This window comes from Chlorocebus sabaeus, chromosome 16, assembly GCF_047675955.1.
Source record: "Chlorocebus sabaeus isolate Y175 chromosome 16, mChlSab1.0.hap1, whole genome shotgun sequence".
Lineage (NCBI taxonomy): Eukaryota > Metazoa > Chordata > Mammalia > Primates > Cercopithecidae > Chlorocebus > Chlorocebus sabaeus.
The window spans coordinates 8,046,059-8,060,850 of NC_132919.1; the positions used below are offsets into that span (position 1 = coordinate 8,046,059).

Here is a 14,792-nt window from a genome sequence, read left to right on the forward strand (position 1 = left end):
ACCTCAAGTGATCCACCGGCCTCCCAAAGGGCTAGGATGATAGGCGTAAGCCACCGTGCCCGATCAGACATCTGTATTTAATAAAAACAGTTTGCTAACTCTCCTTAGCTGACAAAGGATGTTGTTGTTTTTTCCATTTGGAGAGATGTCTTGAGGCAGTGTCATGCCAACATTCAGAAGTGAAACTCCCCAGAACTTCCCAGCACTACTACCCCAGGTGCCTGCCAGGGTCCTAGCCAGCCAACCCTAATGATAGTAGCTCACTGTTTCACCACGCCTGAGGAGTCCACAGTTGTCAGTTGTCTGTATCTTATAGTCACCTGCAGCTTGACAAAACCCGTCATTCCTTTGCTCTAAAAAACAAAACAAAACAAAACAAAACCTGAAAAGCTTATATATTGGGCTGGGTAGGTAGATATTCTTTAGAAGATGGGAGGCCTTCCCTTGAGAATGGGAAGCTGAGCACAGGAAGAGAGTGATGTGATGGGATTCATGTTTAGGGATTATAGGCTGTTGTAGAAAATGTTTGCAAGGGAGACAGTAGACTAGTGAGGAGGTGGTTCCAAGTACCAGGTGATAGTAGCTCAGTCTAGCATGATGTGGATGGATACATTCTAGATGTATCTGGAAGGGTTTTTTTTTTTTTTTTTTTTTTTTGAGATGGAGTCTTGCTCTCTTGTCCAGGCTGGAGTGCAGTGGCACAATCTTGGCTCACTGCAACCTCCGCCTCCCAGGTTCAAGCATTCTCCTGCCTCAGCCTCCTGAGTAGCTGGGATTACAGGCGCGTGCCACCATGCCCAGCTAATTTTGTATTTTTAGTAGAGACCGGGTTTCACTATGTTGATCAGGCTGGTCTCGAACTCCTGACCTCATGATCCGCCCGCCTCGGTCTCCCAAAGTGCTAGGATTACAGGCGTGAGCCTGTATCTTGCAGTTTTTAGCGGACAAATGGGCTACCCACCCTCTGTCTGTGTAGGGGAAGCTTCTCACTCCCCAACTCTCCATTCCCTGAGTTGTTGGTGCAATGACAGCCAGGGACAGGCACGTGACCCAAACCTGGCCAATTAGAGTACTTCATCCTTCTGACTGCTGATTGGCGCAGGGAAGAGCACATGACCCAAGGTATGACCAGTAAAAATCCTCCACAGTGTTGTTTGTTTGTTTCTAGCTTTGTGGACAGTGTGAGACGCCTTTCTGTTCTCTTGAGAACTCAAGGTGGGTATGAGCTTTTCCATCTTTCATGTCCAGGAGATAACTGTCTGTAGAAGGAAAGAATGAGGCTGATAAGGAAGAGAACCAAAGACGAAAGATGAAGAGGCATGAATTCTGAGAGCGTTTGAAATCCTGTGCCAGCCTGAAGATAGCCCCACCTTTATCCTTCCTGTGATTTGGTTCCTTGCCCCACCCCTATCGCACCACCTCCCCGGCAAAACCTTGTTTCTTCCTACGGTGACTTCTGTCTCAGTAAATGGCAACTCCATCTTCCCAGTGACTAAGGCCAAAAACCCTGGAGTTGTACTTGACTCCTCTTTTTGTCATAATCTATGCCCAATCCTTTAGGAAATCTTGTTGGTTCTGCTCGAAAATACATCCAGAATCTGACCACTTCTCATCCTTACCATTGTTTCTGTCCTGGTCCAAACCATCATCATTTTTGGCCTGGGTAAATGAAGTTGCTTCCCAAATGGAGTCACTTCTACCCTCACCTCTCTACAGTCTATTCTCAATAGAGAACCAGAATGATCCTTTAAAAATGTAAATCAGCGGCCGGGCGCAGAGGCTCATGCCTGTTATCCCAGCACTTTGGGAGGCCGAGGTGGGCGGATCACGAGGTCAGGAGATCGAGACCATCCTGGCGAACACGGTGAAACCCCGTCTCTACTAAAAATACAAAAAAAAAAAAAAAAATTAGCCGGGCGTGGTGGCGGGCGCCTGTAGTCCCAGCTTCTCGGGAGGCTGAGGCAGGAGAATGGTGTGAACCCGGGAGGCGACGGAGCTTGTAGTGAGCGGAGATCGCGCCACTGCACTCCAGCCTGAGAAACAGAACAAGACACCGTCTCAAAAAATAAATAAATGAATAAATAAATAAATAAATAAATAAATTAGCGGCCGGGCGCGGTGGCTCACGCCTGTAATCCTGACACTTTGGGAGGCCGAGGTGGGTGGATCACGAGGTCAGGAGATCGAGACCATCCTGGCCAACATGGTGAAACCCCGTCTCTACCAAAAATACAAAAACATTAGCCGGGTGTGGTGGCGGGCACCTGTAATCCCAACTACTCTGGAGGCCGAGGCAGGAGAATCACTTGAACCCGGGAGGCGGAGGTTGCAGTGAGCCAAGATTGTACCACTGCACTCCAACCTTGCAACAGAGCGAGACTCCGTCTCAAAAAAAAAAAAAAGACCCCCTTTTGGTTCTGCTCTTTCTCAGAGAAGAGGGGGGATCATGAGTGTAGGAGCTGTGGGGAGCTTTGGTGTTTTGGGGAGCAGAAAAGCCGATCTATTGGGGATGCTTTGTAGTGTTAGAGTAGGTAGTTAGACATGAGGGCAGGAAAGAGGGCCTCCAGGTATGTTGGGCATTTGTCAAGTCATGGTCGAGCGATTAGAAATCTGTCCCTCTTACGTAACGAGCAGGACAAGAGAAGAACCCCAGAGCTGTCTGGTTCTCATCGAGTGAAGGCATACAACTAACTAGCCGTCTGAGATAATAAATGGCCATCGCTGGCGCCGGGAATGAGAGGAGTCTTGCAACAGAGGAAACACCTGAGTTAGCAAGCCATCACCCCTATAATGTTTTAAGCCTCTGCAGTAAGGTTTTAAGCATGTGCAGTGAAAAGGCAAAATGGTTGAATTTGATCAGCATCTAACCTTCCTGTGGGGGCGCTGGACCAGAAAGGGCGAATTGACCCTAAAGAGCATGCGCTGGACTTCGGTAAACACACTGCGCATGCGGTCTCCCCCGAATGCCGGCAGGCCACTGCGCCTGCGACAATTAAACCACAGCCGGCTCAAAGAACAAAAGGAGACAGAGCGTGCCGGAAAAGGTAGAGGGTATAAAAACTCTGAAGAAAAGGAAGGGGCACTTGATTTTTTCAAGTCGCCAGCCTGGTCCTCTTCTAAGTGTAATGTCTTTTGTAGTAAACTATCACTTTGCTCAAAATCAGTTCTCCCTTCTGCCTTAAACCTTGCCTTTGGCCGGGTACGGTGGCTCACGGCTGTAGATCGCGCTATTGCACTCCAGCCTGAGCAACGGAGCAAGACTCCGTCTTGAGAAAAAACAAAATCCTTGCTTTTATCTCGTTTGAATGATTGCCATCGAGAAGACAGAGGAGTGAGGTTGCTGCAGAGTTGCCACTCCGGAGTTTCCCGGATAGCTGCAGACTTACCCGCAGGTAACAGTAGGAGTAGGAGTCAGCGTTATGGTTGTGGGAAAGTGGGTTTCCTTCATTATGGCCTGCGGGAGTGTAAACTGTCCACCACTTAGAAGGGCATTTTTGGTGATGTCTATAGACCGTTTACCTGCGTGTACCCAGCATTATCGTGTCTTTCTCTAGATACTTGTACTCACCATTACCATGTCTTTCTTTAGATGTCCCCTAGAGGACAACAAGAGAGCATCACAAAGGTGCACAGGAGTCACTCAAAAGACACTGGCCACAGTGCAAAGCACTGGAAATAATCTGCATGTCCATCCAGTAGAAGGGCTTTAAAAAAAAACCTAGGGATATCCATATTAAAAATTATAGGCTATAATTATAGCCTGTAAATTATAGGCCTGTAATCCCAGCTACTCGGCAGGCTGAGGCAGAATAGCTTGAACCCAAGAGGAGGTTGGAGGTTGCAGTGAGCCGAGATCAGGCCACTGCACTCCATCCTGGACCACAGGGTGAGGCTCCGTCCTGCTCTGTCACCAGGCTGGAGTGCATTGGTGCAATTTGGGCTCGCTGAAACCTCCCCGGTTCAAGCGATTCTCCTGCCTCAGCTTCCTGAGTAGCTGGAATTATAGGCACGCACCACCATGCTCAGCTAATTTTTGTATTTTTAGTAGAGATGGGGTTTCACCATGTTGGCCAGGATGGTCTCGATCTCTTGACCTCGTGATCCACCCGCCTCGGCCTCTGAAAGTGCTGGGATTGCAGGCGTGAGCCACTGCATCTGGACTTAACTTTTTTTTTTTTTTTTTTAAAGACTGAGACTAGGAGTAAATAGGCCCTATTTAACCTAATAAAGGGCATCTATCAAAAACCTACAGCAAGCATCATACATGACAGTGAAACCTCGTGTCAGGAACAAGACAGAATCAGTACTGCTTCTTTTTTTTTTTTTTTTTTTTTTTAAAGTTTTATTCTTTTTTTTTTTTTTTTTAATTTTTTTTTTTTTTTGAGACGGAGTATCGCTCTGTCGCCCAGGCTGGAGTGCAGTGGCGCAATCTCGGCTCACTGCAAGCTCCACCTCCCGGGTTCACGCCATTCTCCTACCTCAGCCTCCCGAGTAGCTGGGACTACAGGCGCCCGCCACTGCGCCCGGCTAATTTTTTTCTATTTTTTAGTAGAGACGGGGTTTCACCATGGTCTCGATCTCCTGACCTTGTGATCCGCCCGCCTCGGCCTCCCAAAGTGCTGGGATTACAGGCGTGAGCCACCGCGCCCGGCCAGTACTGCTTCTATTGGCTCCTGTACTAGATCCTGACCAGAGCAGTAAAAGAATCAAAGACAGTTTCTAGGGTACAGAATTTTTCGGTTGCTCCTACACTGGCAAAGGGGCAGAGAATGAAACAGAGAAGGAAAAACTAGAAGTTGGACAACCAAGAAAGAGGTGAAAGAAGGTGGCCAGAGATGGCTGGTGTTCCAGTGTAGCAGTGGGGAGCCAGGGCCCCCAGTGCCCCCGGGTTCTGGGAGTCAGAGCAATGCAAAGAACAGACAGGGTAGAGGTGAAAGTGGGGGTGGCTGGGAGCTGACCAGGTGGGTGTCAGAGCTGAGAGGGTAGGGTGTTACCAGGGATAGCAAAGTAATGCTCATCCCAGCTTCTCAGGGTAAGCCACCTCTCCTTCTAGGGAACAGCTTCCTCCACAGCAAAGCCTCCACCTAGAAACATCTACACTCATCAGTACAAAAAGCTTCAGCCTTTATTAAACAAAGGAGGAGGTAGAAGACAGATAAGGGAACAGTTCAGGATCCCTTCTTTCCCCTATACATACACAAACATACAAAACACAGACACACCCCAGTGAGTGACAGGGACCATCAGGCAACAGATTGAAGGACAGAGGGAGGCAGCACCCTCCGAGAGTTGGCCCGGACCCAGGGGTGGGCTGAGACCTGGGCCAGGGGCAGCCGTTCCGAGGGGTTATGCCTGAGCAGTTTAGAGATGAGGTCCTGGGCTCCCGTGGGCACAGAAGCGGGGAACTTTAGGTCCACCTGCAGGTGTGAAGAGATGGAAGGGCTGCATTACTTTCACCCTGGCTACATCTTCCTTGACTACCCATTCTGTCTGGAGTTACTTAGGGCCATGCAGATACACTCTGCCCACCCCCAGCCCCGCAGCCCCTGGCCTCTGCAGCTGGCACGAAGCCCAGGCCGCCCTCCCACCTTGACGATGCGCCGATAGGTCTCGTTGTGTGATGCGCTCTCAAACGGTGGGTTTCCCACCAGCAACTCGTAGCAAAGCACTCCAATGCACCACAGATCCACCTTCTCGTTGTGCATGCGCCCCTCAATCATCTCTGGGGGCAGGTAGTCCAGGGTGCCACACATTGTCTTCCTCCTGGGAGGGATAAGGGGCATGAGCAGGGGTCCCAGTGACATAGGAACTCTCCTTTCCCTGCTACCTGATGGCAGGGAGCCAAAAGACCACGGGAGGTACCAGGGGAGAGGTCCAGCCAGGCAGGGCTACTGGAGTGGGGGTGGGGTTGGGGTGATGACACATCTGAAAGCCCCAGAGGTAAGCCTGCACACAGCCCCAGCAACTCCACACTGAAGGATATGTCTTTTTTTTTTTTTGAGATGGATTCTCGCTGTGTCGACTGGGCTGGAGTGCAGTGGCCAGATCTCAGCTCACTGCAAGCTCCTCCTCCTGGGTTTATGCCATTCTCCTGCCTCAGCCTCCCGTATAGCTGGGACTACAGGCGCCCGCCATCTCGCCCAGCTAGTTTTTTGTATTTTTAGTAGAGACGGGGTTTCACCGTGTTAGCCAGGATGGTCTCGATCTCCCGACCTCGTGACCCGTCTCGGCCTCCCAAAGTGCTGGGATTACAGGCTTGAGCCACCGCGCCCGGCCAGGATATGTCTTTTTTTTTTTTTTTGAGATGGAGTCTCGCTCTGCCACCCAGGCTGGAGTGCAGTGGCCGGATCTCAGCTCACTGCAACCTCCGCCTCCCGGGTTCACGCCATTCTCCTGCCTCAGCCTCCCAAGTAGCTGGGACTACAGGCGCCCGCCACCTCACCCGGCTAGATTTTTGTATTTTTTAGTAGAGACGGGGTTTCACCGTGTTAGCCAGGATGGTCTCGATCTCCTGACCTCGTGATCCGCCCGTCTCGGCCTCCCAAAGTGCTGGGATTACAGGCTTGAGCCACCGCGCCTGGCCCAAGATGTCTTAATAAGATACTCCGCTATGAGGGCAGTGTTCATTTGGAGTTCATTTTGGAGTTCACTGGGGACATCTCTAATGCCCATCAGGCATGTTCTGCTTAAATAAATCAGCTACTGTGTGATACTATGAAACCGTTAAAAAATGATGTGGGAGGAAAAAAAGGCCACTGCTCCGGGCTTTTTTGAGACAGAGTCCAGGCTGGAGTGCCGTGGGGCGATCTTGGCTCACTGCAACCTCTGCCTCTCGCATTCAAGTGATTCTCATGTCTCAGCCTCCTGCACAGCTGGGATTGCAAGTGTGCATCTCCTTGTCTGCTTAATAAATTTTGTATTTTTAGTAAAGATGGGGTTTCGCTATGTTGGCCAGGCTGGTCCGCTGGCCTTGAACTCCTGGCCTCAAGTGATCCACCTGCCTTGGCCTCCCAAAGTGCTGGGATTGGCAGGCGTGAGCCACCACACCTGGCCAAAGTTTTACCATTGGCTCCTACGGGGATCAAACCCGTGACCTTGGGGTTATTAGCACCACACTCTAACCATTTTGTTTGTTTGAGAGGAGCCTCACTCTGCCGCCCAGGCTGGAGTGCAATGGCGCAGTCTCGGCTCACTGCAACCTCCGCCTCCCAGGTTCAAACAATTCTCCCACCTCAGCCTCCCAAGTAGCTGGGATTACTGGTGTCCGCCACCACGCCCGGCTAATTTTTATATATTTAGTAGAGACAAGATTTCAGCATGTTGGCAAAGCTAGTTTCGAACTCCTGACCTCAGGTGATCCGCCGGCCTTGGCCTCCCAAAGTGCGGGTATTACAGGCCTGAGCCAGCACGCCCGGCCCCTGGAGAGGTTTTAATGGCCCAGCCTCACACCTAGGGCTGGCCTCCCAGGCCACCATACCTCAGGGAGGGCGCATGTACAGACCAGCCAAAGTCAGCAATCTTCAGCTCTCCCTTGAGCCCTAAGAGCAAATTCTCTGGCTTTATGTCTCTGTGAATCACCTTCTTCCCGTGGCAGTACATCAGAGCATCTGCCAACTCCTCCATGATCTGGGAGGGGCAACGACAGGCAATCAGACAAGGATGGACCTCCAGCTACAAGCAGCACACCCTCAGCCTCCAGCCCCCTACTGGCGGCCCAGGTGCCCACCCGCCCGGACCGTGGCTGTTCGCTGCTCATCAAATGTGCGGCTCTTCTGCAGCTCCTTGTAGAGCTCCCCGCGGGGCGCATATTCTAGAATCAAGTAGATCCTCCTCCGGTCATAAAAATAGTTGTAAAGACGCAGGATGTTGGGATGGCTGAGGGAAGAGACAGAGGAGGCCTCAGGCCAAAGGCATAAAAGAGCTGGGAAAGATTAATAGGAGCAAACTGGGGTCAGACGTGGCCCAGGCAGGGGACACCAGGAATGGGAGTGGGAAAGGGAAACTGGAGGCAGATTTCTGGATTCAAGGCTCTGGCTAGGACTAAGGGCTAAATGGGGCTCACTAGCCGTAGCTACAGAGAAAGCAATCTGGATGAGGTAGGGCTGAGTGAGGAGGTAGGGCTGAGTGAGGAGCTGGGGTCAGGGAGCAGAGGGGCTTCGGCTCAGGGGGCATCAACCCATACTGCAGGTGGGCCTGGATTTCGATCTCTCTGCGCAGCTGATGCTCCACGCCCTCCTTCTCTATCTGGGACTTGAAGAGGACCTTGAGCGCCACGATGAAATGGCTTTTCTTCTCCCGAGCCAAGTACACGTTTCCAAACTTGCCTTTGCCCAGAGGACGCCCAATCTCAAAGTCATCAATTGTGAAGTGCCGCCTGCTTAGAAAGTGGGGGAAGGCAACTCAGAACCGGTTTTGGTTATTAAGAGGTTTGCTTTCTCTCCGCTTCCTTGTCTCATCCTGTCCCCCGCCCCACTTCTCTTCATCTCTACTCCTCCTGCCCTTAGGTTTTATCTTCCCGGCTTCCTGCCCATTCACCGTCCCCTCACCTCCCTCCACCCCAAGGCTTGAGGCACTTACATTAAGATGTTGGGTGTCCCACTGCTATTCTCCACCACCTTCTGGCCAGGGGCAGCTAAGGAGACAACAGGTAAGTTGAATGAGAACAGGGATGACCTTCTCATCCCTAAACCCTCCCATAGACGCTCATCTCCCCAGGTCAGTCCTCTCCCCCTTGCCCCAGGTACCTGTGGGCTGGACATTGGAGCGGCTCATGAGGACAAGTGCAGATGGGGTGACAGGCTCTTTCCGGAGGACTCGCTGGGGCAGGGTGCTCAGGCCAGACGGAGCCTGAGAAGGAGCAGGGGGTAGCTCTGAGGGTGCCTTTGTCTGATGACCCGGGTGGAATGTGCTGCAAGCAGTATTTCAGCCCCTTGCTAAAGAGCCACCCACCCGCCCACCCCCAATTCAAAGAGAAACACTGATGTGACAGCTTTGCCTCCCAGCCTCTGCTCACAGTCCCATGTTAAAATGGGTTATTAATAAACAACCTAGGGCCGGGTGCAGTGGCTCACGCAGTCAGGAGTTCAAGACCAGCCTGGCCAACATGGTGAAACCCCGTCTCTACTAAAAATACAAAAAATTAGCCCAGTGCGGCTGGGTGTGGTGGGTCACGCTTGTAATCCCAGCACTTTGGAAGGCTGAGGCAGGCGGATCACGAGGTCAGGAGTTGAAGACCAGCATGGCCAACACAGTGAAACCCCACTCTACTAAAAATACAAAAATTAGCTGGGCGTGGTGGCGAGTGCCTGTAATCCCAGCTACTCAGGAGGCTGAGGCAGCAGAATCGCTTGAACCTAGGAGGCAGAGGTTGCAGTGGGCTGAGATTGTGCCATTGCACTCTAGCCTGGGCGACAGAGCTAGACTTCGTCTCAAAAAAAAAAAAAAAAAAAAATAGCTGGGTGCGGGTCCTGTAATCCCAGCTACTTGGGAGGCTGAGGCAGGAGAATCGCTTGAGCCCGGGCAGCAGAGGTTGCAGTGAGTTGAGATTGCGCCACTGCACTCCAGCCTGGGCGACAGAGTGAGACTCCGTCTCTAAAAAATAAAAATAAAAAAATAAAAAAATAACCTAAGTAGGCCTAAGATAAGGGGCAAAAGACTCACACCAACACCTAACATTTCACCTCTTTGGCCCTGGCCCACACTTTTCAGGTATGAAGCTGTTCAACTTGTATAAGTCCTGTCCATAACACCACAGCCATTCATCCAGCCTCTCACCTACACCACAGTAGAGAGCTGGGTCTCTACTGTGAACACCCACAATTCAAAGGGTTTAGACAGAGGCATTCTCAAAGTCTCCTAAAAAGCTTAGTTTATTAAGGCTTAGATAAGAAGCTTGAGGCCTTGAATGTTATAGGAATTACCAGGGGTTACACCTTTGCAAGAACAGCCTTTAAGGACACTAAGAGCTACTCTGATGGCCCTGGACCACTTCTCACTTTCACCTTCTTTTTTTTTTTTTTTTTTTCTGAGATGGAGTCTTGCTCTATTACCCAGACTGGAGTGCAATGGCGCCATCTCGGCTCACTGCAACCTCCACCTCCCAGGTTCAGGCAATTCTTCTGCCTCAGCCTCCCGAGTAGCTGGGATTACAGGCGCCCGCCACCACGCCCAGCTAATTTTTGTATTTTTAGTAGAGACAGGGTTTCACCATGTTGGCCAGGCTGGTCTCGAACTCCTGACCTCAGGTGATCCACCTGCCTCAGCCTCCCACGATTACAGGCATAAGCCACCACACCTGGCCTCACTTTCAGCTTCTCAAAATAATAGATACACTTTCTTTTAGGAGTGACCAAGGTAAAAGTGACAATGGTTTCTCATTCAGACTCCATTCCTGACAGCCTCACTCGGTGCTCCGTGAGGGAGGGAGCTGATGAACAAGGGCACAGACAGATTCTCCAGGAAGCCCGAGCTCCACAAACACGGAACAAAGCCTGTGCAGGGCCCCTTCCTTCTTCTTCAGCCAAGAGAAGAAAGCCCCTATGCCCCTAAAAACCTCTTCCCAAATAGTGATATTGGTACAGATCTACAAATAAGCAAGTTGAATAAAATACAGTCCAGAAATAGACCCACATATATGTGGGAATTTATATATATAATAAAGGTGGCATTTCAAATCAGAGAGGAGGCCCCTCAATGAAATCTGTCTGGACAATTGGGAAATAAATCCATTTAGATTCATTGAGATCCTTACCTCACCTTACTCATTAATTCCAAATTATAATTTAGACTTGCCCTGGACCTTTTAAACAGTAACTTTATATCCTTTTAGAGTCTATTTATGTTTGCTGTCTAGTTTATTTTTTTTCAGGACATGGGTTGGGAAGGCCAGGCCCTGCCTGCTCAGTCCCAGATATCACTTGTGTGTGATGAACCCTGCAGAGGCCCTCACCGGCTGGTAGTCACTGGCTGGTCAGATTCAAGTTGACAGCACCTGACAGGATGTGGCTACAAATGCCCAGACCAGGTTCTGTCATCAAACTTGGGGCGCGTACTTTGGAGCATAACGGGAAAGAAAGTGCATAAGGGATTGCTCTTTGCACGATCTCAAGTTTCCCAGCAGGAACTCGCCATGCGGGGTCATGTGGGCGCGGGGAAGGAGGGAAGGGCCTTACCGTCTGCCGGCCGTAGGGCCAGGGGTAGGCGTTCTCCTTCTGGGCCATCCTTAGAGGGAAAGGGGGAGGAGAGCTGGGCGGAGAAGGGAAACAGCCGTGAGAAGCAGAGAAAGAGAGAGAGAGGGAGGGGTTGGACCGATCGAGCCGGAAGCGCTAGCCCGAGCTGGTAAAAGGGAGCAGGTCAGCACACTAGCTCCAATCCGGGCGCTGGTCTCACCGCCCCCACCCTGCTATCATCCCTACCTCCTTCCAGCCCTGCAGTGTGCGCGCAGGCCAGCCCAACGGACCCTCTGATCTGCCTGATCATCTGCCCACTCCTGGCGCAAGGCCTGCGACAGGAGGCCAGCTCACCTGAGGTCCAAGGTACTGCTACTCTCCCGGCCGCCCGCAAACAACTGAATCTGCCACACGGCACGCCCTGGCCGAGGACCTTTCAAATCTCCCGCCCCGGCCCCATTGGGTGAGCTCGTCGCCCATGCCTAGTTCCCATTGGCTCGATGTCCTGTGACGTAAGTAATGGGAACCCAACGGAAGAGGCGGAATGAGAAGGGCGCACGCTTGGATTCCAGCTTAGGAAGGTTTCCCCACATTCCCCCAGTGAATTATCTTGCTTTTTCTTTTCTTTACTTGCCCTCCCCTCCCCTCCCCTCCCCTCCCCTCCCCTCCCCTCCCCTCCCCCCCTCCCCCCTCCCCTCCCCCTCCCCCCTCCCCTCCCCCCTCCCCTCCCCCTCCCCCCTCCCCTCCCCCCTCCCCCCCTTCCCTCCTCCCCTCCCCTCTTCCCCTCCCCTCCCCTCCTCCCCTCCTCTCCCCTCCTCCCCTCTCCTCCCCCTCCTCCCCTCCCGTCCCCTCCTCCCCTCTCCTCCCCTCCTCTGCCCTCCTCCCTTCTCCTCCTCTCCCCTCCCCTCCCCTCCCCTCCCCTTTCCTTTTTTGAGACAGAGTCTCTTTCTGTCGCCCAGGCTGGAGTATAGTGGTGCTATCTCGGCTTGCTGCAACCTCTGCCTCCCGGTTTCAAGCGATTCTCGTGCCTCAGCCACGTTTTCGCTGTGTTGGCCAATCTGGTCTCGAACTCCTGTCCTCAGGTGATCCACCCGCCTCGGCTTCCCCAAATGCTGGTATTACAGGCGTGAGCCACCGCGCCCAGCCTTCTTCTTTTTATAAAAAATAATTAAATCTTTAATATAACTGGAGTTTATCCTTATACATGTATGAGCTGGGGTCTAACTTCTGCGTGATGGAGAGCCAGTTATGTCAACACCATTTGTTAAACAAACTGCCCCAACAGAATTTAAATGCTGCCCTTGATATATAATGTTAGCATATTTACTTGTGTCTATTTCTAGACTTTGTATTCTGTTTTTTGCTCATTTGGCTGTGTGTTTATTCTTGTGTCATTACTATGTCATTATTAAAAGTTCTGACATTCCTGGGAGGAGTTTTCCACCAGTAGACCTTTCCTTGCAAGATCTCTGTTAGCTGCCATGTTGTTTGGGCCCACTTTGATTTTTCCTCCTTCCTGCCACACTCCCTTCTTTTCTGCTCTTCCTAACCCTCAGATTTCATTACTGGGTTAAATAAATACATTTCTGGGCCTTCTATGAAATAACCAGTGGATACTTGTTAAGTATGTACTGTTCAGCACTCTTCTCCTTTCTTCTAACACTCTTATTTTTCCTTTAGGGGACCACCTGTCTCTCCAGTCTATGCGGTCGGTTTCTGTAGTAGTTTCTGTTGCTGACAACCCCAAATCCCTAGGTTGATGAAGACCTAATTAAATACCAGGTTTTTTTTTTTTGTTTTGTTTTGTTTTTTGTTTTTTTTGTTTTTTTTTTTTTTTTGAGACGGAGTCTTGCTCTGTAGCCCGGGCTGGACTGCAGTGGCCGGATCTCAGCTCACTGCAAGCTCCGCCTCCCGGGTTTACGCCATTCTCCTGCCTCAGCCTCCGGAGTAGCTGGGACTACAGGCGCCCGCCACCTCGCCCGGCTAGTTTTTTGTATTTTTAGTAGAGATGGGGTTTCACCGTGTTAGCCAGGATGGTCTCGATCTCCTGACCTCGTGATCCGCCCGTCTCGGCCTCCCAAAGTGCTGGGATTACAGGCTTGAGCCACCGCGCCCGGCCTTTTTTTGTTTTTTGAGACGAAGTTTTGCTGTGTTGCCCAGGCTGGAGTGCAATGGCGCCATCTCGGCTCACCGCAACCTCCTCCTCCCGGGTTCAAGCGGTTCTCCTGTCTCAGCCTCCCGAGTAGCTGTGATTACAGGCACATGTGACCACGCCAGCTGATTTTTGTATTTTTAGTAGAGACGGGGTTTCATCCCATTGGTCAGGCTGGTCTCAAACTCCTGACCTCAGGTGATCCGCCCACCTTGGCCTCCCAAAGTGCTTGGATTACAGGTGTGAGCCACTGCGCCCGGCCTTATTCCCAGTTCTAAAAGCACTTAGAGTTTTGAGGGTTTGAGAAGGAAACTGACTCCATTCCAGGTCCAGAAATGAGTCCCAATTGACTTACACTAATCAACAGGTTTTATTCCAGATTCTGGTTATTGGATCAGGGATATAAGCATGTGACGTCAGTGGGCCAGCGAGTGGGAATCACTTTTCTTGCTCAGAATGCTGGGCAGCTCAAGGAAGCACTTAACGTTTACTGGTTTATCATAAAGTGTATTTCGAAGGATATAGGTGAAAAGAGGTATAGGGCACGGTATGGAGGAAGGGATTTCTGGAAGTGAGCAGGGAAGCATGCAGCCCTCCTTGCTGCTTCTAGTGCTACTGAAGGAAGCAGCTTGACATTGAAGCCTAACATTGCAGAAGGCAGAAGAGAGGCCTGGACAGCACTCCAGGACTTGATGACATCGTCGAGCCTCTGCATGCTTCCATTAGCACTTTTCCTACATGAACAATAGATATTCTTCCTGAATGCATTCTAAATGCTATTTGCCGTTTAAGGCATACCGTGTAGAAAAAACAAACCATGGCTGGGCTTGGCGGCTCACGCCTGTAATCCCAGCACTTTGGGAGGCCAAGGCAGCTGTATCACTTGATCCCAGGAGTTTAAGATCAGTCTGGGCAACATGGTGAAACCCCGTCTCTACAAAAAACACACAAAAAATTAGCCGGGTATGGTAGTGTATGCCTCTAGTCCAAGCTACTTGGTAGGCTGAGGCAGGAGAATCAGCAGAGCCCAGAGGTCAAGGCTGTGGTGAGCCATGATTGTGCCACTGCACTCCAGCTCCGACATGAGAGTGACACCCCGTCTCAATAAAAACAAAAAACGGGCCGGGTACAGTGGCTCACGCCTGTAATCCTAGCACTTTGGGAGCCCCAGGAGGGTGGATTGCCTGAGCTCAGGAGTTCAAGACCACCCTGGGCAACATGGTGAAACCCATCACTACTAAAATACAAAAAATTAGCCAGTTCTGGCCAGGCATGGTGGCTCATGCTTGTAATCCCAGCACTTTGGGAGGCTGAAGCAGGTGGATCATGAGGTCAGGAGTTCGAGACCAGCCTTGCCAACACAGTGAAACCCATGTAAAAATACAAAAATTAGCTGGGTGTGGTGGCAGGAGCCTGTAATCCCAGCTACTTGGGAGGCTGAGGCAGGAGAATCGCTTGAACCCGGGAGGTGG

The 14,792-nt window shown here is 51.2% G+C and overlaps 1 protein-coding gene across 6 annotated transcripts; it reads right to left on the reverse strand.

The window, feature by feature from the left end:
* Positions 1 to 5,106: 5,106 nt before the first annotated feature.
* Positions 5,107 to 11,621, reverse strand: AURKB (aurora kinase B). 6 transcript variants are annotated; one of them, XM_008010272.3, is made up of 9 exons: positions 11,523 to 11,603; positions 11,172 to 11,244; positions 8,745 to 8,847; positions 8,578 to 8,632; positions 8,183 to 8,374; positions 7,737 to 7,875; positions 7,478 to 7,626; positions 5,589 to 5,763; positions 5,107 to 5,417 (listed from the first exon to the last, which is right to left on the reverse strand). In XM_008010272.3, exons 2-9 carry the CDS (start codon positions 11,217 to 11,219, stop codon positions 5,244 to 5,246), a joined length of 1,035 nt encoding a protein of 344 aa, XP_008008463.1. In that variant the 5' UTR covers positions 11,220 to 11,244; positions 11,523 to 11,603; the 3' UTR covers positions 5,107 to 5,243. The 6 variants fall into 6 exon arrangements, with proteins under 6 accessions (XP_008008463.1, XP_008008461.1, XP_008008466.1 ...); XM_008010270.3 differs by having other exon boundaries at positions 8,183 to 8,377; XM_008010275.3 differs by lacking the exon at positions 11,172 to 11,244 and having other exon boundaries at positions 11,523 to 11,621.
* Positions 11,622 to 14,792: the final 3,171 nt, after the last annotated feature.

What these genes read in the sequence shown, in the direction of transcription:
- AURKB (XM_008010270.3), bottom strand. Translation starts at nt 11,219, where the DNA reads ATGGCCCAGAAGGAGAACGCCTACCCCTGGCCCTACGGCCGGCAGACG. An exon ending in GGCCCTACGGCCGGCAGACG is followed by an intron (nt 8,848 to 11,171) that starts GTAAGGCCCTTC and finishes GCTCCTTCTCAG; the next exon opens with GCTCCGTCTGGCCTGAGCAC. An exon ending in GAAATCCAGGCCCACCTGCA is followed by an intron (nt 7,876 to 8,182) that starts GTATGGGTTGAT and finishes CTCTTCCCTCAG; the next exon opens with CCATCCCAACATCCTGCGTC.